This window comes from Tetrao urogallus (assembly GCF_951394365.1).
Source record: "Tetrao urogallus genome assembly, chromosome: 17".
Classification (NCBI taxonomy): Eukaryota; Metazoa; Chordata; class Aves; order Galliformes; family Phasianidae; genus Tetrao; species Tetrao urogallus.
In genome coordinates, this window is record NC_136830.1 from 6,818,256 (window position 1) to 6,842,130 (window position 23,875).

At 44.0% G+C, this 23,875-nt stretch overlaps 1 protein-coding gene across 5 annotated transcripts; it reads right to left on the reverse strand.

The window, feature by feature from the left end:
* Positions 1 to 1,551: 1,551 nt before the first annotated feature.
* GIT2 (GIT ArfGAP 2) lies at positions 1,552 to 23,808 on the reverse strand (the record flags this gene model as incomplete). Of its 5 annotated transcripts, XM_079543979.1 has the most annotated exons (20): positions 1,552 to 1,764; positions 2,494 to 2,557; positions 6,340 to 6,522; positions 6,627 to 6,709; positions 9,714 to 9,803; positions 11,286 to 11,534; positions 13,888 to 14,037; positions 14,494 to 14,636; positions 14,904 to 15,015; positions 15,276 to 15,373; positions 15,709 to 15,781; positions 16,436 to 16,487; positions 17,928 to 17,973; positions 18,562 to 18,656; positions 18,772 to 18,902; positions 19,051 to 19,137; positions 19,505 to 19,610; positions 19,942 to 20,054; positions 20,502 to 20,635; positions 23,757 to 23,808. In XM_079543979.1, 20 exons carry the CDS (start codon positions 23,806 to 23,808, stop codon positions 1,552 to 1,554), a joined length of 2,274 nt encoding a protein of 757 aa, XP_079400105.1. The 5 variants fall into 5 exon arrangements, with proteins under 5 accessions (XP_079400105.1, XP_079400107.1, XP_079400106.1 ...); XM_079543981.1 differs by lacking the exon at positions 13,888 to 14,037 and having other exon boundaries at positions 16,436 to 16,484; XM_079543980.1 differs by lacking the exon at positions 9,714 to 9,803.
* Between the last annotated feature and the right edge of the window lie 67 nt (positions 23,809 to 23,875).

The following is a 23,875-nucleotide window of genomic DNA, read 5'->3' on the forward strand; positions in this document are numbered from 1 at the left end:
TAAGCACAACATCCAGGAACCCCACGGCGTCCAGGCGCTCAGTGTTTATACACCATACACACACGGCCTGACCTGAAAAGGAAGGCATGGCTGAAGTTTGTTTGCTAACCTCCACACGGCAGATTTTGCAGCAGGAAGCCTTGCTGGCAGGCTCTGTGCCCTGTTTGTCACACAGCAGACAGCCGGCCCTGGCTCAGATGCTTCTGTGAAAGCTGTCTGAATTCTCCTCAACTGCTGACACGTGACAGCTGCTGCAGCTCTGCAGCTTCTCTCCTGCATAAAATGAACTGGCTGCCAGCTGAACTGCTGCAGCAGGCTCCTCCAGCATCACAGCGTGCTTCCTAGGAGGATGCAAGGAGGCAGAAGTTAGCCCTTTTTTTCCATGCAGTTCAGACTTTTTTTGGTAATTATGGTCTTATGTGTTTTTTGTTTTTTTTTTTGAAGTTTCATGAACTGGAAAAAGCTGACATGCATGTGGATGTTTACCCCTATGTACCTCTCTGAAAGGCAGCCTAGCACGGGTTATCCAGCATACAGCCTGACAAACGCTGAATGCTTTGCACAAAACTTATGGGATATAAGAAATCTTTTCACATTTGGGTACAGTGAGGTACAGAGGTTAAATGCTATGGCAGACACAGCTTCTTTTAACTGGCACTGTAACTTCCTTTTTTTTCTTCCTTTTAAATCACAAATCTTCAGTGAAACTTCGTCAATGCTGATGCAACCATGGCGTTGCCTTGAAGACGACAGAGAAATTCCATAGGAAACTTAAAAATGAGTTACTGAGCCAGAAACAAAGGATAATATTTTAACCACTAATGCCCTAAAGTAACATCAAACATATATATTAACGGCATAGTGACAACTAAAAGAAATAACTATTCAAATTCCTTCCAAAACAGATAAAGTGACAAAGACCTTGTATAGTTACATGTAACAAGCTTGGATGCCCACAGCTACTCTTGTTTCAGCAGACTAAAAATGTACTATTATTGCACAACAGTTGATGGGAACAGGTCAAGTCTGGCTTGTACTCCATCACCAGGACTACAGGCATCCTGCTGCTGGTGAGCAGTTGTCCTGGAGCCTTCAGAGCCCACTTCACTGCAGGTTTCTCCATCAGCAGCAGCAGCACTGCACACGAGGCTCCAGGATGGACAGAGCAGGGTGAGATCCTGCCCTCTGATATGTGCAGTTGTCTTCGGTGGGGATTTGGCAAGCAATATCTGAAAGCAGCAAGTGGCCCCAAGGAAACATCTAGTAAGAGCTTGATACAATGCTGGTAGGTGATATTGGCTCAACAGCTATTTGCAACATGCTACTATCTGTAACTAAACTGGCAACACAGGCACAAAATAAGGCAGTGGGTTAAATTAATCATTAAAATTGTTAGAAAACATGCAAAAATAATACTGAGTTTAAAAAAAAAAAGAAAAAAAAAAAAGAGGTTTCTTGCCCCTTTAGTTTTTCCTCATAAAAATCCAAATAGTTCCACACCTATATTTGAAATCCAACCTCTAAAACAACAAAAAAAAAGCCGAGTGTGACTCAGTTGTTGTTCTCTTTGGTTGTGATGGTAACCAGCTGCTTGGCAGCCTTGGCGATGTCATAGGCGCACTGGATGACCTGCTGTGTGACCAGCTGGATGTCTGTCGTGGGACACGTCTCCACTGGAAGGGTTTTTTTGCACTCGGATTGGAGTCTGTAGGCACTAGATGTCAGCAGGCGCAAAGAAGTCCTTACCAGCTCAGATTTGGGTTTCTGGGAAAGCAGAAGTGGAACCAGACAGAAAAAACAGAAGCGTTTTAGGATGGCTTTTAACTACCCAGTCGTGCTCGACAAGTTGCTCTTTAAGGTGGGCCCTCTGCTGCTACAGCTCTGCTTCCTACAGCGCATGGAGCGTTCCCTCTGTTCTGTGATAGAAGCCATCGCTGCAGGCGTGGGGTAGGAGAGGATGAAACAAGTTCCCAGAATGTCACCTCTTTAATCTCAAGTGCAGGGACAGTGGATATGCAGGGAACAGTGATTCCTGCTCTCCATTGAGAAGTTACTCACAGAAATTTTCTAATGCCCGTTTCCTGGCTGATACCAGGGCAGAGCACATAGAAGATGGTCAGTTCAGAGTAAGCACAACAGCATGAGATTCTCCTGCCAGTTTTACTCAATAACTTCAGGATGGAGATTTGACTCCCTGAAATTTACTTTGAAGGTCTACACATATCTGCATTGGGAAATACATTCAAAAAGAAACCAGGGGGTCCAGCTAAGTTCCAGTAAAGCCCCATGACTCCTTAAGCAAAAGGCAAGTAGGTTTTCATGAACTGCATGCACTTTTTCAAGTTGGAAGTCCAAAGGTAAAATTAGAGGCCCGAATACGCAAATTAGCCTTACCTGATTAGCATGGGAATAAGTATACAGATGAAAGATTCAAACATCAACCCATTTACAGCAAGGAAATCCAACAAAGAATGAAGCCAAAAACACACTTACTTTTGGGAACAAGGCTGCCATTTCTGTCACTGCCACGTGTATTCTCTCAGAGCACGGTATATAGCTGCAAACAGATGCAATCTATTATTCATCATGTCTGCACTGCCTTTCCTCTTCAGTTTCACTGCTCAGGGGCTGTTATTCTAGAAACAACTGGGTAACAAAACCCCATACGTATTCCAAGGCTGTCTTTGAAGGCTGTGCTTTAGGCAACTGCAGCATATCTAGCACACAGCTGGGTGATTCCTAGTGCCTCCTTACCCAGCACTGCCAGCACACTGCAGCACAGGTCTGCATGCAACACCGTGGCTTCAGAGAAAACAAGAACTGAAATAACACAGAATCCTTTCTTCAGTTTTCATCATTCTTCGCTCACTGTTTGAGGGAACAGCTGTCCAGATCTATCATGCCAAGCACTGTCAGAAAAAGTCCCAATTTGCATTCAATTACAAAACACGTGTCTGTGAATATTAACTACACATTAAGTCATAACTTGCATTTCCTCCCTGCCCCTGAGCTTGCCTCTAAATTGGGCAGAAAGTCGCTCAGCTGGTTGTTTGGTGTATGTACAACAGACAGAGCTGCTATGCGTGGCAGAGTGTGCCCAAGCAAACCAATCCATGCAGTCAGACACGCAGTAAAGGCTCCACAACTTTGGCAGTATTTAAACAAAATCTGGTGTTGCTTTGGGGGGAAAAAAAATAACTGTTTTTGACTCAGTGCAGTGCTGACAACCAGAAGTGGATGCAAACACATTTCTCTGCATGTGGGATCTGAGAAAGGTGAACTCTGTGTTTTGAAAGAGCTCTATCTGCATAAACCAAGAGACTGGAAGGGCACACTGCTGCAAGAGAAGTAGTTAAACCATGAAGGATCCAGCTAAAAACATCCTGGGATCCTGGAGTTCTACGAAAACCAAAGTGCTTCAGTTGATTTCGTGTTTCATTTAAACACAGCAAACACCATTCACAGTTCTCATACTGCAGTTCACAGGCACATGCAGCTTTAACTACCAACTGCTCTCACAGCAGTTCAGTTTTAGGCTAAATACCCAGTAATTCTATTGAGTTAAGCAGCGATGGCTGACCAAATGAATGCAGACTCCATTAGTCCTCAGAGATTGCACTTCTGACTCGCACACCAATTAGTCTGCTCAAAACAAGGCAATAGTCTTCAAGGTTTTGATCCTTCAAAAACTCCGTTTCAGCATTAGTTAATTAAGATGGTTCAGTCTTATGCAAAAGAACCTCAGAATCACAGCAACAGCATTCAAGAAAAACATTCAGCAGTCGTAGGTTATGGCAGATCACTGCCCTTTCAAGCAACAGAACCAAACTGCAAACCCCACAGTTGTTATGCAGCCATCTTGCAACACCAAATGTGTAAAAATGGGTCAGCTGCAGATGCACTGAGAAGGAAGCAACAGAGTGGGGTCATTTTGGCAATGCAGGAAAACTGCTCGAAAAAATAAATTAAAAAAAAGTGTATTTCTGTATGTCTCAAATCACCCAAGTTCTTCCAAATAACCTAAAAGTGGAGGAAATCTTCCAAGTCCACTGTAATTCCATTCTGCAAGTGACTCAGAAATTAGTTAGCTCCCTGCAAGCCACACTGAACAGCACTTCACCTCATAAAAAAGCCAGTTTCGCTGATTAAACTCTCCACCAAGGCAGATAAAACCCTACAAGTACCCAAGTGAAGATTAACGATGCCTATTTCACAACACCTTCCCCAGGTTACTGTCAAGTTTATGGTATGTCTTGGAGGGAGGGCTTTACTGCTCACGGGAAGCTCGTGAAATAACCTGACGCACTGGATGTGTTCACACACATCCCAGGAAGACATCGGGGGGGTTTGTGGCAGCTCACAGAAGAGAATCCATCATCACCAGGAACTGGTGGCAAAACTCTTCCTCCGTTTCTGACACAATAACACCTGGGGTTAAAACTTGGGAAGTTATGTTTTAGAGAACATTTCACGTAAGTTTCCTTTTTATTTTAGGCATTAATGAAATACTTGGTCAGGTCAGAAGACTTTTAATTTTTTTTTTTTAATTGGTTCAAGACCAAATTATCTTCTTGTTCAACACGTCAGCTGTATCAACAGTTGAAGACCTAAAGCTGAAAAGTGGGAACGTTGCATGCAGGGAATCATGAAAATTCTGCACTTTTGCAACAGTGCAGAGAAGCAGCAAGCCTACATTGTGCTGTCAGTTATCATCATTCATCTCCTTGGACAACAGGCACAGCAGAGACAGAAGAACATCTTAGACTAGGACAGCTCAGTTCCAGTCTGCAATTCTGTTCTGCATTACATCAGTACCAGGAGCTTCAACTGAACCAGCTCGTAACTCCCTGCACTTGATACCTGAATTTTCCTTATCTTCCAAAGCATTTCATGCATAGCCTTAACGACCCCTGTGCACAGGGAGGAAGGCAGCAGAGAGAAAGAGAAAGGACACTGTGCCTGGGAGGCAGGGACAGAGGCCAGAGTACCAGGAGGCTGGAGCGGGCTGTGGGCTGCGCAGGGGCTGCAGGGGAGCTCTCTCAGCCCAGGGAACCAGGGTGCTGCAGCAGCCAAGGCTGTGTCTGAGCTTGAGGGTGCTCACACGCCTGAATGGTCTACGGGCCAGAGGAGCACAGGGAAAGGAATGGAAGGAAGTCAGGAAACAAAAAAGAAGGGAAGAAGGTGTATCATTAATAGATTGTTTTCTTGCATCATTTTATTACTGTCTGATCATCTATGCAGCATGCCATTCTTTTATCCACAGCACTGCCAGCAGGAATTTGGAAGCTGTTATATCCCCAGCTATCTCAGTTTATCAAAGAAGTGTTCCCCTGTTGCAGGGATGGAATGGAGGAACCACTCTCCTCCATCCTGAGCAATTCTCAACCCCTCAGACAAAGCCAGGGAACAGGAAAACAAAGAAAACAGCTTCACAGTTCAGTGAAGATTATACTCATGTAAGTAAGTACTGGCAAACACCACCATAGCCCAGGCATGGTACACAGAGCACAGAAAACAGCACAGGTTGTTTAAATATCTATTCAATATAACAGCTAAAAGCTGGGTACACTGCACTGTTTTTTCCAAGGAAAGCCTTGACATACGGAAAACCCAAACTCATTTAAAACTTCTCTTACTATTGCTCCTTATTATCTGTGAGAATCAAGTAACAAAGGGCTGCTGTGGAAAAGGTTATGGGCAGGGCAATGAGCTCAGCACTAACACATTAGAACTCGTCGTTCAGTGTGAGAAGGAGGAAAGGCAGTGCACTGTCCCTTCTAAAAATAGAAAAGAACCAGAAGGAAAAAACACAGAACAAGAGTGGCCCCATTGTTGTGCACTTCGCTCAGCAAGGCAGGAAGCGAGGGTTTAACAGAAATCATCTGATGGGCCGAGATGGGTGCAGAACGCAAGGCTGGAGGCAGGACACAGCTCACAGTGAGACCTGCCAGCTTTGGCTTATCTAGCGACCAACACCGCTCCACATCTAACACGTGTTTGTACTTGGAAGATCTAATTGTTATTTCCACTCCTCGTCCTCCAGAAGAGCTGTGCAGGAGCTCTACCTGATGAGCAGACTGTGACTATGGCTTTTACTTGCTCATGGTTATTCTGGAAATTAATTGCTCAAATGGACCAGAAGTTCCCCAAGGGAGCTGAAGCTGTGCTGACACACTGAAGCTGTCCATTACTTGACGTACACCAGGGAACAGACCTACACTCTCCATGTGTGTGAAATCCAGGGTGAACACAGGCAGTTAGCAGCTGTACTTCTGAGAACGCTTGCATTTTATTCATTTTCTCCTAACCTCCAGAGCTTTTCCAGCACACGTGCCTTACCTGTCGTGCTTGTTCTCCTGTGCTGCACGCAGCAGTTCCTGAATATTCTTAGTGATCTGCTCAGTCTTCCGAATCACATCTTCTGTACTGGGCAAACTGGAGCTGGGGGCTGTGTCGGTGTCCTCAGGGATGGACCCCTCTCCCTGCCAAACGACACTCCTCTGCCTTCCCTTCCTGCCCGACCTGCAAAGGAACAAAGCTGAGTTCGGCCCTGCAGTGCAGAGCTTCATCACAACTGACTTCCCTGTCCTCCAGCAGCATGATGCTACAGCATTAGCTCTACCTACCCCGTCTCCTCCAGCTCCAGAGGGGCAGTGGTGTTATCATAGTTGCTCTCAGGCACACTGCTCTGCTTTTCCAGCTTTGAGGCCTGCAACAAAGGCAGATTTGTTTCAGCACTGTGCAAGAAAGAGGAGCCCCAAGAGGAGTGCAAGCACTGCATCCCACCTGTGTGATTTGCCCTTTAGCAAGACAGCCCCTGTACCTGCTGCTACTGCAGAGCCCAGCGCACCTGGCTGTCCCAGAGCAAGGGGTAGGAGGCCAGACCAACCAGAGTTAAGGCCAACCACAGAACGAAAGCAGAAGGCTATTCACAGAGCCAAAGGCCCAATATGTTCCACCTCCTATTCTCATGCAGACCAGCTTTGCACCTCCCAGCAATGCACCCAGCCCATGTGGCAGGGACGATGCTGTTTTTAACCCTGAACTCCTGTTCAAATGTCTGGGTTTGTTTTTGTTCTTTTACCCTCCCCAACAGAGGGCTGCTAATACAAAAGACCATATGTGCACCACAGCAGTTCAAGAGCACCCACTCTCCCCACACAGGCTAACACAAAGCCCCTCTGTTAGGGAGAAACTGAAAGCAGACTTTGAAATACAAAGCTAGGCTTCCTTTTCTGAACAGGTTTAGCCTTCTAGACTAGTTTATTTCCTGGCATTACAAGCTCCTGGAACATCTACCATCAGGCCAATCTCTGCAGTTCACACAGACCTGCAATCTGAAGCCCTGTGAGGCACACTCCCATCTTCAGGCAGGCTCTGAGAGCACTACACATCTGCCTTTTCCAATCTTAAAAACTGCAACGCTCATCAGAAGTGCCTGCTACAGCTCACCCTCTTAGAACCAGACCCATGAGTGTCACTGTACACACAGCTCAGGCTCGGCATCAGCTCCCACCTCGTTCACAGGTACTGCTCACCCAAGAGGGCCCTCTGCCCTTCCTGCTGAAGAACCAAAGCTAAAGCTCCTCAGAAACTCTGAAGTTGAGATGAAGGGAATCTCTAGTGTTAGATTGTAAGCGATACCTTCAATCAGCATCCCAGATCCTTACAGTTAGGAAACAATGCTTTTGTCTTGAGGGTGGACCGAAAATGTGACAAGGAAAGATTTTTCACTGTTAAGAGCTATTCCATTTATTAAGCACTTACCTATTGCTAACACCACCAAATTCAAACACCCAAAGTCCAAGAGCTTTCCATTCACTTTACAGCTACTTTGCACAGAAGAAAAAAAAAAAACAAGGATTCTTTGAATGCTCACCTCTGAGGACAGCTACTAAAGGTAAACTCCACAAAGTGACAGGCATTTTTTGAGGATGAGGCCTTTACATGCAGTCTGTGGTTTTAATATCTAGCACTCCCTGTAAATGCGTTATTTTCCCAACTGATATGGAGTACATTAGAGCCAAAATAATAATAATAAAAAGGACAGAAGAATTTGGAAAGCAGGCTCTTCATCCTGGTGGAAAGAGGCCAGTCTGACCATCCAGCACCCAAAGCCCCAGACTGCTTTTAGAAACACTCTGTGTCATGTTGAATATTTGAGCAGAGACTGCAATGATTTTCCAAGGAACTGAAGGAGATGGTATGTTTTCATTGTATCAACAATGCAGAAAAAGTAGAATAATAAAAAAAAAGAGGGAGAACTTCCCCCCAAAGATCTTTTCAAAAATAGTTAAACCTTACAAGAAATACAAACACTTCCCTCTCAAGTTTGTTCTTGAGATGTTCAGAAATAAGCCAAGCTTAAACCCTGAACATATGACAAAATGGATATAAGCTACTTGCAAGTTTCTATGAAACGAGCCATAAGCATCTAAAAACACCCCGAAGGACCTGGCATTGCTTTGTCCTTCAAAGCTGAAGAGGTTTAATCTGCAAGATCTCAAAATGCAGTCAACTCGTTGTGATGACAGAGGCACCTCCTGCAAGCAGTGCGAGCTGGCAGCGCGGTGAAATGGCCACAGCCAAGCTGAAGGCTGCTCACCTGCAGCACTCACAAGTTTGTGACACATCAGCTGCTGGGGCCCCTGCACAGCCCAAAATGGACGTTCTCCTAGAGCTGCAAACAGAACTTGATTTTACAGTTGTTACAGGGCTCCCAAACTAAAAATAAAGCCCAAAGAACCTGGCGCTGACCAGGCTATCAAACCGTTAATTATGCTAATTGTGTCCTTGTGCAAACTGGCTTTTAGGGTTTCTTCTAGCAAATGAAGCTGAGCGAGACCAGGTTTAAATCTTCCACTACAAGAAAGAGAGAAATGATTTTAAAAGCTTAAGGAGCTGCCTGAGGCTTCTCAAAATAGGTAACAGTTGACACAAGAAGCTGCAGTAAAGGCAGCACCTTTGGAACAACAAGAGCTTGCAGAATGCGTTTCACATTGCTATTTTCTTCCCTGCTGTCAACTGTTTTTGTTCAATATGGCTTTGTAGAGCCTGATGGAATACCATGTAAGCTTCCTTTATACACACTCAGTGTCTTTCACCTTGACCTGAAAACAGTCTTGCTAACAGCAATTCCCACACCCATTCAGACTTCCATCTGCTAAGGTCAGCAGAAAGCAGGCTGGCCAACACTGAAAGAATGGTTGGGCACTGTGTTTGGATGCTGAAAGAACTCACTTCAAACAAAGCAATGAACACCTGTAAGATAAACAGTCAATGAGTATCGACGTGGATTGGTGCAGCCTGATAGCCCCCAAAGAAAGCAGGCTCAGAAGTTAGGACATGCACGTGCCTCATGCAGTGCATTTTAGTCAAGAGGAAGAGTTACATATTTGCTTATGAAATATCAATGAGTGCTTGCCAAATCCCTTTCCAAAGAGCAGCCAACTTGTCTTCTGGCTGTTTTCATTGTTATGCAGCTCAACAAGTGATTTGGAGTGACTGTGCACAGGGTTAAAGTGAAGATTTTAGCCATTGTGGAGTTAGAGAGGAAAGAATCCACAGCACGGTGCGAAGAAACGGAAAGTGATGAAACTGCTTCGTGCAAGCATGGAGGCCAGTGAGCATAAAAGGGCAGAGGACAGAGGCGTAAGCCTTCTTGGAGATTGCCACCTCCTCCAGGTAAAAGGCCAGTTGGGAAGGTACTTAACCCTTCGTGTGCTTTCATCCCTTGACCAGGAAAGCGTGGAGGGGAAGGAAGGTAGAGATGAAGAGGAGGTCACAAACGCGCTCCTCCCGATCTAAAAATGGGAAAGAGAAAAACACTCGGGCAAACCGACACCAAAAACAAATCACAAGTAATTCTTAACTGAAATAAAGGAGCATTCTTAAAAATATGGGAGAGGACATAAAGCAAGAATGATTTTGAGCACTTGGCTGAGCCTGAGCAGACAATTTATTCAATGTTCCATTGGCTTCGTGGTGATTCTAATCCTGATTTTTAGAGGCGCTGAATTTCACAGAGAATAAAATGCATTCACCATATACCAAATTAACCAGCCTCCACGTAGCAGTGCTTCAAAACCACTACTTCTACCCAAATTTCAAATTGCAGAAAGCAAAGGACCCAAACGCAGCACTATGATGTTTTGCACGCATAGGCACTGATGAAAGAATTCTGGTGTTTCTCTCTGTCAGAAATGCCTTATTAACATGCCAACATCATTTCAAATGCTACAGGCTTCATAGTTTTTAAGCTCTTTTTAACATAACTGCAGGGAGGGGTGAGGAGAGGGAATAGCATACAAACTTCTGTAGCGATTCCCTGGGGTGCACACTGTCCTCCTTGGAACACTAACAGAACGTCTGCCCTGCTCCCACATCAGTGCAGGATCCTTGTGGCTAAAACAGAGCTCTCTACCAATGCATCACATAGGAAAACACTAATCCAGAAGAATTTGTTCAACTAACAGAACTACACCGCCTGTAGCCTCCAGTTCCAAACTCAGGACAGGAAATTGGATGCTCAGTGAAAAAGTTGGCATCAGGTTGGTAAGGGAACTGTTGGCCTGAACCTCTGATTGACCACCTGAGGTGAGCACTGGGTCAGCCACAGGAGGTGAAGATGATTCAGCTGTGTGATTGGAAGGGGTGGAGCCTGGCTGCACCTCCCCTAGACCCCATTTAAGGGCTGAGTGCCACTGAGGAAGGGTCTCTTTCTGGAGATTGCTCCTCATGTTGTTCCTTGCAAGCCTACAACACTGGTGAGTACTTTCCATTTATCTTTGGTATCTCACTAAGCTCAACTTCTCTATATGCTTATTGATCATCTGATACTTTACAACATCTGTGGACTTATTGATCTTACAGGTTTGTTCTTATTCTTTTTAAATGTCACTCTAGGGTTCCACAGATGCTCATGCAAGATATAAATCTATGAGTTGCACCTACCTTCTTAGAATACTACTTAGAAACTACTTTCTACCTCCCTCCTGGTTTTCAAACAGCTGTATGTTGATATTTGGAAAATATATTGTGGTTAAAAGAAACAGCTGAGCAGAAGCCAAAAGCTTCAGCTTAAATGTTCTGGAGCTGTTACAGCCTTTACTTCTCAAAACATCAGGCTCCTGCAGACATGTTAATACAGCAAACAGTAACAACTCTCACAGTTCAAATTCCCTCCAAAGTGAACAGCTGAGCAGCTTTGGTAAGCGAGCACAGTTGGAAGAGACAGAAAAGCTGAACGAAAGGAGAAATGCAGAAGCGTTAGCAGTTTTACTTACGTGTGGAGGAAAAGGCTGCAGTCTTGTTATGCTTTCTTCTGGGTATGTGACCTCTCCCATGGGGAGGTAGGGTTTCTGACCCGATCCAGTCTCATACATGGACATGGGCCTGCTACCCCGTGCAGACGGCCGTCGCTTTAAGGAAGAACTGCTGCTGGGGTCTGTGTATTCAGAACCAGCTTGGACCTGATATATATTTGTTGTGGCCTGTCTTCTGAGGCTGGTATTTTCACTCTGTAGCGTTTGAAGCTGAAAGAAATGTTTAGCAGTGGGACTTTGTTTTTTCTAATAGCAAGTGTCAAAAGCAAACTGACCAGGCAATACGTGCTTGTCTGCTTTACTAGCAAATCCAGCTTCCAGGAGCTGGGGTTTGATTAATTCTTCAGAAATCTATTTGACTTGTTTAGTATAGGCACAGAAATGTCTATGCTGCAGATCTGGCAAATATTCGAGTTGATTTCCAGCACTTGCTTGCTGGGCTGCAAGTGAAACTGGATCTTAAAATTGGCTGTTGTAGTTAAAAAACAAAACACAAACACACACAGTCTGCTCCTTTCAGCCTGGCTGCAGTGGTGTGTGGATCACATACCACAATGAGGATGCATGGGGAAGGACTGCCAAAAGAGCAGTTCTTTCAAGCAAGGTGATCCATCTCAGCAGTCAAACAAGAACTTTGAAGAGAACTATAACACAAGGCCCACAAAATCTGAAAAGGCCCAAACTAAAGCACAGATATCAGAGGCAGTGCAAAGAAAACCAGAGCTTGCTCTGCAAAGCAAGAGGAGAGTTGAGCTTATGAAAATAAAGAATCAGCTACTGCTTTCTAAGAAGCCAACAAGAAATAATTTTAAAGCTTTTTTTATTACATGTATTTGATGGATAGTAAAACTGCAACAACCCTGAATTTTTATGGAGCTACTAAGAGTAAGTTTGCTATATTAACACATCATAAAGAAGAAAATGTAGAAAAAAACTATGCCTCAGCAATTTTCTAACAATATATCAAGTACTGCAAACAGATGATGGCCTTTTAAACATGAAATGGCTCATTTATTACTGGCACTTACTGTAATCACATGCAACCTCAAGAACAGCACCTATTTAAATATCTTTATTTTGATAGAGGTGAAATCTGTAGCTTCCCTTTTCCTAGCTTCTGCCACTCTTTATAACCAGCTTTAGGTGCAGTTTAATCCAGCAGCTAATGTAAATACACAGCAAGCTCTTAAGCACCTGTATGTTTTAAGAAAAGTCTGCAGGCATGAAAACTTTTCCCATTAGAATGCCCAATGAAAAAGAGAACTGTTTTCCTCTGAATTGAGAGATAATCTCCCCTAAAGGGGCACTCATCAGGTGCCTCCTCTTTAATTAGCATATTTGAGTAACAGTAATGCAGAAGATCAGGTGCTCTGTTAGCTAATAAGGTGACAGGTAAAGGACTTGGAAAACTTCTAACAGGTTTGTGGCCTTTTAAGCCCTCGATTAGCAAATGAAGGGATACTAAAAAAAGAAGAGAGCCTTTTGAATGACATCTCTTGCACTAGCACTGCTGAAGTAGTACAGATATATCAGTGCCTTGCCACAAATAACCCAGCAGAGAAGTCCCATACTGAACTGCAGCTTGCAGTAGCTCAGAGCTAATCCAGCTGTTGCTGCTTCTCCCTGTCCTGTGTCCCACAGAGGCACACTGCTGCTCTGCACAGCCACCAAGCACTGACTGGATCGAGTCCCACAGCTGTGCACATCACCAGGACATCAGTGCAGCACTCAGGATGAGTGAGCCCCAGCAGTGCTGCTTTTCAAGATGAGTTCTACTAGAGCAATGGTTTCTCTTTTGCCACATCATGTAAGCAAGCACTGAAGCATCATTAATTCATAGGCCCTCTTTTTCTTTTTTGCCCCCCACGCATGTAGGTTAAATCTGTTTCAAGAAACTCAATGTCAATGAAAAGTTAATTCAACAGATACAGAAAAATGCTCCATCAGGACAAGCTATTAGGGGCTGGGGAACAAAACAAGAAAACATTCTGAGATCTCTTTGGTTCCTCTCTGTATTCATTGTGCCAATAGATCTCAAAGGCTGAATACAACTGTAATAAAAAGTTGGCATCAAATAGCCAAGGATATTTGAATTTGCTGATATCTGGGCATCAGACTGTAGGTCAGTGGTGCCTCCCTGACCCAAAAGAACACAAGGGGGGAAAAAAATGTCATGAGCACAGGTTTCTCAGCAAGAGGATGGCTTGAACACTCTGAAGCCAACTTTTTCTTTAAGGAGAGCCTCCTGCAGGACATGCTATATATACTGCAGTATTGCAACTATCTGGAAAACAGGGCTTTTAACACTGGGTAGGGGAATCCATCTGAAGAAACACTCAGCCCTTTTAGACTAGGTGACAAACAGGACAGTCAGCTCGATACACGTGTAAGTTCTGCTACAGAAACATGTTCCTATCTCCTGCCTAACTCTAAAGCAGGTCCACTTCAAAGATTTTCTCACTAGTCTCATATTGGGTCATTCATTTCATCTTCAGTTCCAGCAGTTTTACTCTGGCAACTAAAACCACATAACTGGATGGGGTTACATTATTGTGCTTGTTACCTTTTTCTGCATGATCCTCAGCTCATCACTCAAGTTGATGTTCACTTTCATTAGCTGCTGAATCTTTACCTCAGAAGCCACCAGTGCATTTTTAACTTGCAGATACTCTTGGGCTGTCACTGGTCCATCTGACAAGTCTGAATCCAGGCTCTAGAAACAGAGAGAGAAAACTCTTGAGTCTGCTGAAAGAAAGCAGGACAAAGACTGCCCCCTTTTCACCATGCTGCATTACTTTCAGGAATGGCATAAAAATGTCAGTATTGACATGCTGTGAATATTTTTGAGTAGGAACAAGTAAATGTTTGTGAAATCCCATGTAACCATTGATTAGAGGCACTTCAGTAGATCCAATTTCATCTGTGCAGTCAGGTCTTGTCTTGTGACATGCACAAGGGCACTGTTTGTTTTTCTGAAGCAGCCTTTTAATTGCACTATAAATTCTATATAGCACAACATCTAATTCTGTAAGAAAGTATACATAGGCTGAGGGATAATTCTAAAGTGAAGTTGAAAAGCAATTATTCATTATCTGATTACTTATAGGTGTTAATTTCCCTTGACTTCAGACTACCTTTATGAATGACTTTACCAATACCTCAAACCTACCTTCTGCCTTGTTGATTTAGCTGCATTTGTTTCCAGATCAGTATCTTCATCTGAAGCAACACTGTCATAATCAGGCTGGTCATTATCCTGACTTTCACTGCTATGTTGATTGCTGATTGATTTGAGTATCAGTTCCACATTTTCTGTCAATCAAAATCCATTTTAAAATACACTAATAAGTTTGAAGGAGAAATGGAAGTGCATAAAAATGATTAATCAAATAAGCTCTTCAACCAGAGAGACAGGACAGGTTGCTACCCATGTGCTAGTTTAGTTCTTTTTATCATGTAAAAACATTCTGAGTTTCTTTCTTCATTGTACTTCTGAATGATGCTACCCTATCACATCAGTTAAATTACTGCAAGATTGATGTGATAGGATAAATGAAAGAGCTGCCAACCAACACTCACCTTTTGAACCAGAGAGAGGATTCCCCTGTTGTCTTCGTTTGGCATCACTTAAAATATCTATAACTAGCGTAGCAAACTCATGAGCATTAAACCGAGCCAATTTCTGCCTTCCCTAAGATAGAGAATAAATTAATAAGTGTCATATAGTAGATGAACAGCACAATTTCCAGGCAAAACAAAGAGTACAGTGAGCTGACTGTTCAGTTTAAGCATCTGCAGAACTCTAGGGAAGAGGTAACGCAAAACGTTTCTTATCCTCTTCGCAAGCAGTTGCAACTCTTCTACAATAATGAAGAACAGTAGAGCAATATTGCTTAGAATAACTGGCTTGTTGAACAAGAACAGATTTATAGTATTAGGAGGATCGTGTACCTGATTTCTGGTTGAGGAGTATTCAGGATTTACAGGAAGAAAAGGGACCACTGTGGTCTCTGTCACAAGAGTACTATGATTCTGAGTAGCAAGCCAAACTGCTCAAGGAAGGGAAAAAAAAAAGAATAAATAACAAAGGATTAAACTGCCTGTACTGTTTGGCAGTGCTTTCTGTCAAAGAAACAAAGACCACAATTTCAAGCACGAAAATCAATCAATTCAACCAAAGACTTTTTTTCCCCAGAGGTCTCTTTGAAAAAAACAAAACCAACCAAACAAGACTTAAATGAACAGGCACCTGAAGACAACACAATAAAAGAAACTACCATTATCAGTAACTTCTTAACACAAAAGTATTTTAAACAGAACACATGCTTGCAACTAGCATCATCTTTGTGATGTAACAATTCATGTTTTATCAGGTTCTGCTCACCTGCATCTGTTTCCCTCCTGTCAACTTCATCATACACATCCATGGCAAGTTCTTCAAATAAGTGGTTGCTTAGCTAGGGGTAGAAGAGAAAAATTACAGCTGAAAATCAAACTGAACCTATTAAGAACCTCTGTAACATTGAAAACAGAAGTGCACAACTTTGCTTTCCATTGCTGCTCTTCCACCCTGTGTAACTGTGCAGGCTGAGAAGCAAGCAGTTAAGTTATGCATTAAGCAGGTGTGAGTCGCAGAGCAGTCCTGCAGGCAGGGGATGTGTGTTGGTGCTGGGCTGCAGGCTGGGGTCAACCCACCCAGCCTGCAAAAATACAAAGCAGGAATCTATCTATGCATTTAAATTAACTGCTACCACCATGCTAAAATAGACACTGCTGAATAGAACAGTATCATCACAACTGTGCTTCCTCCTGACACAGTTCTCATCTTGGTTCAGTCTGCTTCAGCTAAAAGCTTTTTCCCTAAGCTGTGTAAGGATTTGGTCACAAACACCTCAGTAATGCTGTTTGTGTTAACAACAACTAACCAGCAGACAGCAACAATCTATTTTGGCTTCCCAGAAAGTTAGAAACAAATAATAGCATTTAACAAACTGTGACATTTATTTGTTTAGGAATTGATAGTAGCTTGAAACACCAGCTGAAGGATGAAGGGCAGCATTTGCCACATCACACTAACAGTGCTGCACAGCACACGTGGAAGTTCTACTTACAGACTGAAGCTTCTTCTTAGCTGCTTTTGCAAGTTCTGATAAATCCAGACTGCTATGAAAACAAAAAGTGATCATTACATCTACAGCATTAAGGGCTACTTTAAAGATAAATCCCACACATTTCAATGATTAAAATCTCTTTTATTTGATGCTGTTAGTATTTCATACAGTCCTTAGCGCAGCAACCTTTCCAATATTACCAATACACTAATTAGCATACTCTTATATTTTACTAAGTAAAACAAAACAGAATCCCAACAACCCTTCAGAATGGAAGTACATATCTGCATAGCTCAGGGGGTGATACAGCATTTTGTAAAGCAACAAAATGTTTTCTGTAGAGAACCTGAAAAACGTGCTAAACTGTGACCAAAACTGGAGGAAACAAACAGGCTTTATTCCACTGACTGTGCAGGAGGTATGTGACCATCAGGCTGCCAAAGGGCTGCAGCCCTGCTTTACGTTATTCTGAACCCGTTGGGAAATAAGCTGTTCTGCTAGCTCCCAGCCTTGAACATGAGGCACAAGATGAAAATTCTGCAGCTCAACTGAATTAATCATAAAAGACACAGATTAGGAAGCTGACACATTTTAAGCCCATGCTTCTATCACCCAAGGGATGACATCCCTGACCTACAAAGATGAAACGGCTCAAGTAAATCTCTGCATGATTGAACATCGCAGGGATTCATGTAGGCTGCTGCCTACGTAAGGAAAATAATGTAAAATAAAACTTAAAAGACCAGCAGAGGACATCAGGTGGAGGTGAGATTGTCAAGTTGCACTCCAGGCTCTGCAACCTAAATGCATCTCTGAATGAGTTGTTTTCCCCATGTCAGCTTCTTTCTTCATGCAATGTACAAACGATGCTTACCCTGCTCTGCAAAATGCTTTGCACTGTACTCAGCCTAACAGCTGACTACATGATATTAAAAAGTAACAGACCCTCTCAATAGGCTTTTTTTACCAACCATTCCATAGTAATTTTTATTTGTCTTACAGCTTTTCAGAGACAACAGCAATAAACTGAACAGCAGTTTACTTACAGCCGTCTTATTTCCAATGGCATGGCAATAAAAGAAAAATGTTTATGACTTATGATTAATACATGATATTTTTCATACAAAAAATGATTTAGTTGACTGCAATCAAAACTTAAGAGCACTCAGGTGACCAAAAGTACAAACACTGTCAGAAATCATGCTTTTCTGCAAGCATTCGTTTCAAAATGCAGTATCAGGAAATAATCAGATCCTTACATTATTTGAGAAAATCTGTTCCCCAGAAATATTCATATGTTTAATTTAATTATTCCATCTGCATTTCAACAAACAATAAGCTTCTATAATTCTCTGATGTTGTCTAAGAATGATGAAAGCATGTCATAAGTTAAAACGACAACAAGCTTAGAAGTGATTTCAAAGAGGAAAGTTTCCAGTCTAACTCCAAGGATTGTCTGTTTACACACAGCTTTCAGGCATGTCAAACTCACCTATCCGCCATCTGAGGTATAACAAAGTGCTGTCCATTTTTATGATCTAGAGTTGAAAACAAACTATACTTTAATAGGCTGTTAGTGGGAGATGCAGTGAGAAACCCAGGGATGTTTGCAAACCCAGAACAGACTATCTTGCAAGTCATCACTCAATTTCCAACTACAGGAAGCTAGCAAGTCTCCAAAGAAGGTTCCTACCATGATTTGCTCATGTTATAAAAGCTTCCAATTAATTCTTATCAACTGCATTATTATTTTTTTCTACATAAGCTTCAGTTCCAATGTAGGTGCCCTCATGGAACCTGATGGCTAAAAATTTCCACATGTGTGCCTTCAAAGAAGCACTCATTGAATTGGATGATACTCTGCTTTTGCATTTCAATTAGAATAAACTACTTAAGTTTTTTTAGTTCAGTGCTTCTGCAGTATGCCCTGCAGACTAATCAGCATTACAGAAATTGCATTTTCCCTGCAACTCAAGAGTACTCATCTGACCTTGCATGTAATAAGCCCTTAACTTACTAAGATATACAAGGGACAAGTGTAGTAATATGGGAACAATACATATCACAGATTGAACTGCCCAACAGTTAACTTATAAAGACCTAGGGGTGCAGGTTTTTCTACTCACCTGGTTTCCTGCCACAGAGATAGAAAGCTAACCTGTCAGTGAGCTCATACTGAATTTCTACCAGGCGCTCTGCCAGTTCATGGTGCCCACCTTGTCTGGTTCACACAAACATAGAAAGAAGAGTTCTGTTAGTCACTCCTGTGTAAGTTATACAAAGAGAAAAATCTAAACATAAACATTTAAAAGCATCACGTGTGTCAGAGCTTCTACCTTGCATAGTCAACTGGAGTTTTTCCATTGGAATCCTGTGTGCCAGGATCAGCACCGTACACTGCTAATAACTCTGCTTGTAAAGTCTGTCCTGCCTTAGCAGCAACGTGGAGCGGGGTGTTTCCTTTCTCCTACAGGTCAGCAAGGAAAAGCACATCACTATTTCATCAACAGCTTTCAATATACCATTGAAATATAACACATCTTCTGAAATCTGCATTGATACCACAAACACTAAAGATGGATCACGCATCAAAATAACGAAGAACAGGTTCATACAGGATGAAAGAAGTTGGCTTGGGCTCCCAAGGAGAGCAGTCGCAAACACGTCTCCAGGTTCCCCGTCCTCACGCTGGAATGGAGTTGCTGAAAAAGGAGGAGGATTCTATTCAACATAAAGGCAGAAACGGTGATTCAGCGATGCTTTTAGAAACACTTATACAAGAATTCTTGCTGCAGCTGTTTTATATAACGTTTTTTTTCTCCCAGTTAACCTAAATCATTGCCTCTGAACCATCCACCTCTCCAGAATCTCTGCATGTTCATATATTACATAAAAAGCTGCTTCAGGCTGAAGTCAAGCTGTGTTTGTTTACATAACAGTGCTGAACAGCAGCAACAGTTAAGTCAAAAGCAACTAAATTCAGTTAGATTTCAGTGTGCTGTTACACACAAGCTGGAGCTTCTGTATGCTGCCAGGATGAACAAAAAAAAAAGCCACCAGTAGACTCACCTTACTGAGATCTTTGGCAGTTACACTGTCATCCTCACGGCAGGGCAAGCGATGAACAAATGCTAACATTTGATATTTAGCTCTAATGAACTCAGCTTTATTGGGACTGCAGAGAAACCCCAAGCAACAAAATGGGAAGAAATGTTAGTGCTTTCGAAACAATAGACATCAGCTATAACTATTCCAAGCAAGACATCAGGAATCAATAGCTCATAGAACTGAAGCTGTATTTCCATCTTTGAAATAAATTGAACAGTAATCATTGAGAATGTTAAAAAAGAAAATCTGATGACATGGAATACCGATGAACAAAGAACTAGTTTACTTCTATCTTCAGAAACAAAACATACTTAGGTTCCCATGTACACCTTGCTGCCTACGTCACTGCTGAATAAATCACACCTCTACAAAGAAAAGATCTGTGACTTTCCACTTACTGCACTTTATCCTGAGGGTTAGCTTTGCGCCTTCCACTCATTACAGAAGCAGGGTCCAGCAGTGAATGTTCCCATATGGAGTTAGCACCATTATTATACAGCGTTTCAACCATCTGAAATCCAAAATGTATAGAGGCAGGAGTGAAGAATGTTTGCTGCTAGCTGCACAGCCAATTCAGCAGAAAGCTGCAAGTACTGTGAAGACCAGCAGCAGGATGGCACTGACTCAATATTCTGTGCACCAGTGCCTAAAACCTACTGGGGTATCAGAGCCCAGCTGATGTTCAGGAGGCTGTTGTGTGGAATGTAATACAAACCCCCTTCCAATTCTCTCCACAGCATCTCTATCAAAGAGAAGCATGCTATACACTGAAGATTTAGGTTGAATCAGATGCATTGCACAAGTCTGAAAGAAAAACTGAAGGTCCCTTCCCAAAACAAAGGTATCAAATAAAAAAGATGTTTTTTATTATATATATAAATTATTTTTAAACACGTATATAGAAACGCCACAAAGAAATTCTAGCTTTAATGAGGGAGGAGATGCCATTGCTCTTTACCTGCAGCAGTGTTGGAGGCCATGGTGTGTGCTTGAGATGTCTCACTTGAGAGATATGACGCCCCAAACTCCGGTGAACGCTGCAGCACTCGTCGCAAATCAGAATTCCCCTGTTTATGGATGCCCAGCAAGGATCTGAAAAAGAATACATTTATTACAACCACAGAAGGCAGCGTGACTTCTCATTTCAGAGTGTAAAATGACTTTGTGTTTTAGAACTCTGTATTTTAGCTTTAGCTTTACTGCTCTCAGAAGCAACTCCAGTTTCTGTCAGGGACAGAAGAGGCTCCATGGGCCAAGAACCCTGCGGGAAGAGAAAGTGAGCAGCAAGACAGATTGTCAGAGCTGGCACATTGCAGGAGGAAAAAGGAATTCAAGATCTCTTCTGTTTTGGAAAACTACATAGCTCCAAAGCCAGAGATGGCTTTGAGGCTGAATGAGTACAACACAGGCCTGTATCTGATGAGAGCTCTTCTGCATTGTGTCAGAATACATCTAAGCAATTGTGCATCACAGAAATCTCCTGCTGTGACCCGTGCAATAAATATACTGAATCCATGAAACGTGAGATCTGATCACTGATGTGGTTTCTGAGCAGAGCTGATGCTGTGTGCACTGAAGGCAATGCAGGCAAACCCGTTCAAGCCACAGCTCACAAGGGAAGGCGGCATCTACTGATAGATGATAACTATCACACAGCTCAGAGCCAAACTGAAGTGTATATTGTAGAAAAAAAAACCTAATCTAATTTAAAAAAACAAGGTAATAAGGAGCTTGCATCCTCATTGTTAAACATTCCATTATTTTAACAACTTTCACTTATAAGACAGAAAAACATAACAAAATGAGCTGTGTTAACCCCAGCCTAACAACCCAAGACTGGAGGCATCCTTCCAGACTAACAAACCTCGTCCCCTTTCATTACAAACAGCCTCATCATACACTCATTCACACATCAATGTGATCTGAAAGCCACTGTGCTCCTGGTTTCAGTCACTGGTCAGTGGTGTTCCCCAGTGCTGTTCCCCAGGGGGTCGGTGCTGGGGCCTGTCTTCTTCAGTGTCTTTATTGCTGACCTGGATGAGGGCACTGAGTGCACCCTCAGTAAGTTTGTGGATGACACCAAGTTGGCTGGAAGTGTGGATCTGCCTGGGGGAAGCGAGGCCCTACAGAAGGATCTGGACAGGCTGGATGGCTGGGCTGAAGCTTGTTGATGAGGTTCAACAAGGCCAAATGCCGGGTCCTGCACTTTGGCCACAACAACCCCAGGCAACACTGCAGACTTGGGGCAGAGTGGCTGGAAGACTGCATAGAGGAGATGGACCTGGGGGCACTGATTGATGCTCGGCTGAACATGAGCCAGCAGTGTGCACAGGTTGCCAAGAGGGCCAATGGCATCCTGGCTTGCATCAGGACGGTGTTGCCAGCAGGAGCAGGGCAGTGATTGTACCCCTGTACTCAGCTCTGGTGAGGCCGCACCTTGAGTACTGTGTCCAGTTTTGGGCCCCTCACTGCAAGAAAGACATTGAGACCCTGGAGCTGGTTCAAAGAATGGCAACAAAGCTGGTGAGGGATCTGGAGCACAGGCTTTATGAGGAGCGGCTGAAGGAGCTGGGAACGTTCAGCCTGGAGAAGAGGAGGCTCACAGGAGACCTCATTGCTCTCTATTCCTGGGGTAGGTTGTAGTGAGCTGAGGGTCGGCCTCTTCTCCTGTGTAACTGGTGACAGGACTAGAGGGAATGGCTTCAGCTGCACCAGGGGAGATTCAGGATGAACGTTAGGAAATACTGCTTTTCTGGAAGAGTGATCAAGCACTGGAATGGGCTGCACAAGGAGGTGGTGGAGTCACCGACCCTGGAGGTGTTCAAGGAACGTTTGGATTTTGTGTTGAGGGATATGGTTTACTGAGAACTGGTGATGGGTGGATGGCTGGACTGGATGATCTTGTAGGTCTTTTCCAACCCTGGTGATTCTGTGGTCATGATCTGCTCCTCAATATGCAACATAACCGGCTCCGTTCAGCTACAGCAAAGTGAGCTCCTGTTTATTTGGTCACTCCATAGCAGAAAGGAGGCTTCAGCACTCTCCTGAAGAGAAAAGCAGAAGCCTTGCTGGTAATCTGAGCTCCCACACACTGCATACGAGGCTAATTGAACAGCAGCAGGAGTTCAGCACTGCAACCTGCTCTCAAAGTCACACTTTAATTGCAAGTGGTGTTTTAATTGAACTACACTGAGATTTGTGGGCTTCCATTCAGTTCAGACATGTTGGTTATGACAGAGGGCAGGTCATAGGAGGACTGTTATTTCAGGATTAAATTAGATGTCTGTGTTGGAGTTTAGTCTGTTTTTAAAGGCGATGTGGATACAAAGGCGATACGACTCAAATACACTTACATCGGTGGCAGAACACAACAAAAGCTCAAAAGGTCTCTCAAGTTTGCTTTCAGGAACATGGCAGAGCGCTTCAAAACAGGAAGTGTGCAAGGACAGGCGTGCTCTGTGGGTACGAGAAGCGAGCTCCTGCCCCAGCATAGGAAACGCATCAGAAAAGAGCACGTAAACTCCTGCACAGCACAACCACTTGTGGTCCCAAAGAAGCAAAGAGAAGCTGGGGAAGCCAACGTGGATCAAACAGTGCAGATCGAACAGGCCGTGTGCAGGCTGCCCACAGCTCGGGCTGCCCAGCGCCCATCCACGGCCTCGGGCACCTCACGGACGTGGCACCACAGCTCCGGGCAGCGCCGCCAGGGTCCGACTGCCCTCGGAGCCCCCTCGGACCCGCCTTTCCTTTCCCCTCCTCGCACCGCCGTCCCCATCGGCTCACGCTGCAGCGCTTCAATTCATTTCACCGCCCCCATCAGCGATCAGATCCGCAGAACAGAAAAACACAAAACAGGCAAACACAACCCACAGAAAACGCACCGACCTGGCCGAGACGGACAACAAGCACACGCTATTATTCCAGAAAACAAAAACAAACCAGTTCTGAGCAGCAGCGCTACAGATGAGCAGCAGCGGGGACGAGGAGGAGTTTCAGAGCAGCGTTTTGTCACCGCAGCGCCGTCAGCGCGGCTCCCCCCCGCACGGCGCTGCCGCTCTTCGCCGCCCCGCCCGCCCGCGGCACCTGCCCGCGCCTCCCCGGGGGAGGGGGTGGGGATGGGCCCGGCTGCCCCCTCCTCCTCCTCCTCCTCCTCCTCCTTCTCTCCTCCTTCTCCTTTTTCTCCTCCTCGCCCCTGCGCCGCAGCCGGCCTTACCCTGCGCGCTGCAGTCCGCGCACACCTCGCTGCTCCTCAGGCGCTTCGACATCGCGGCACGGAGCGGGGCGGCCGCTTCCTGCCGCGCGCTCACGGGGCCGCCGCAGCCCCGCCGGGCG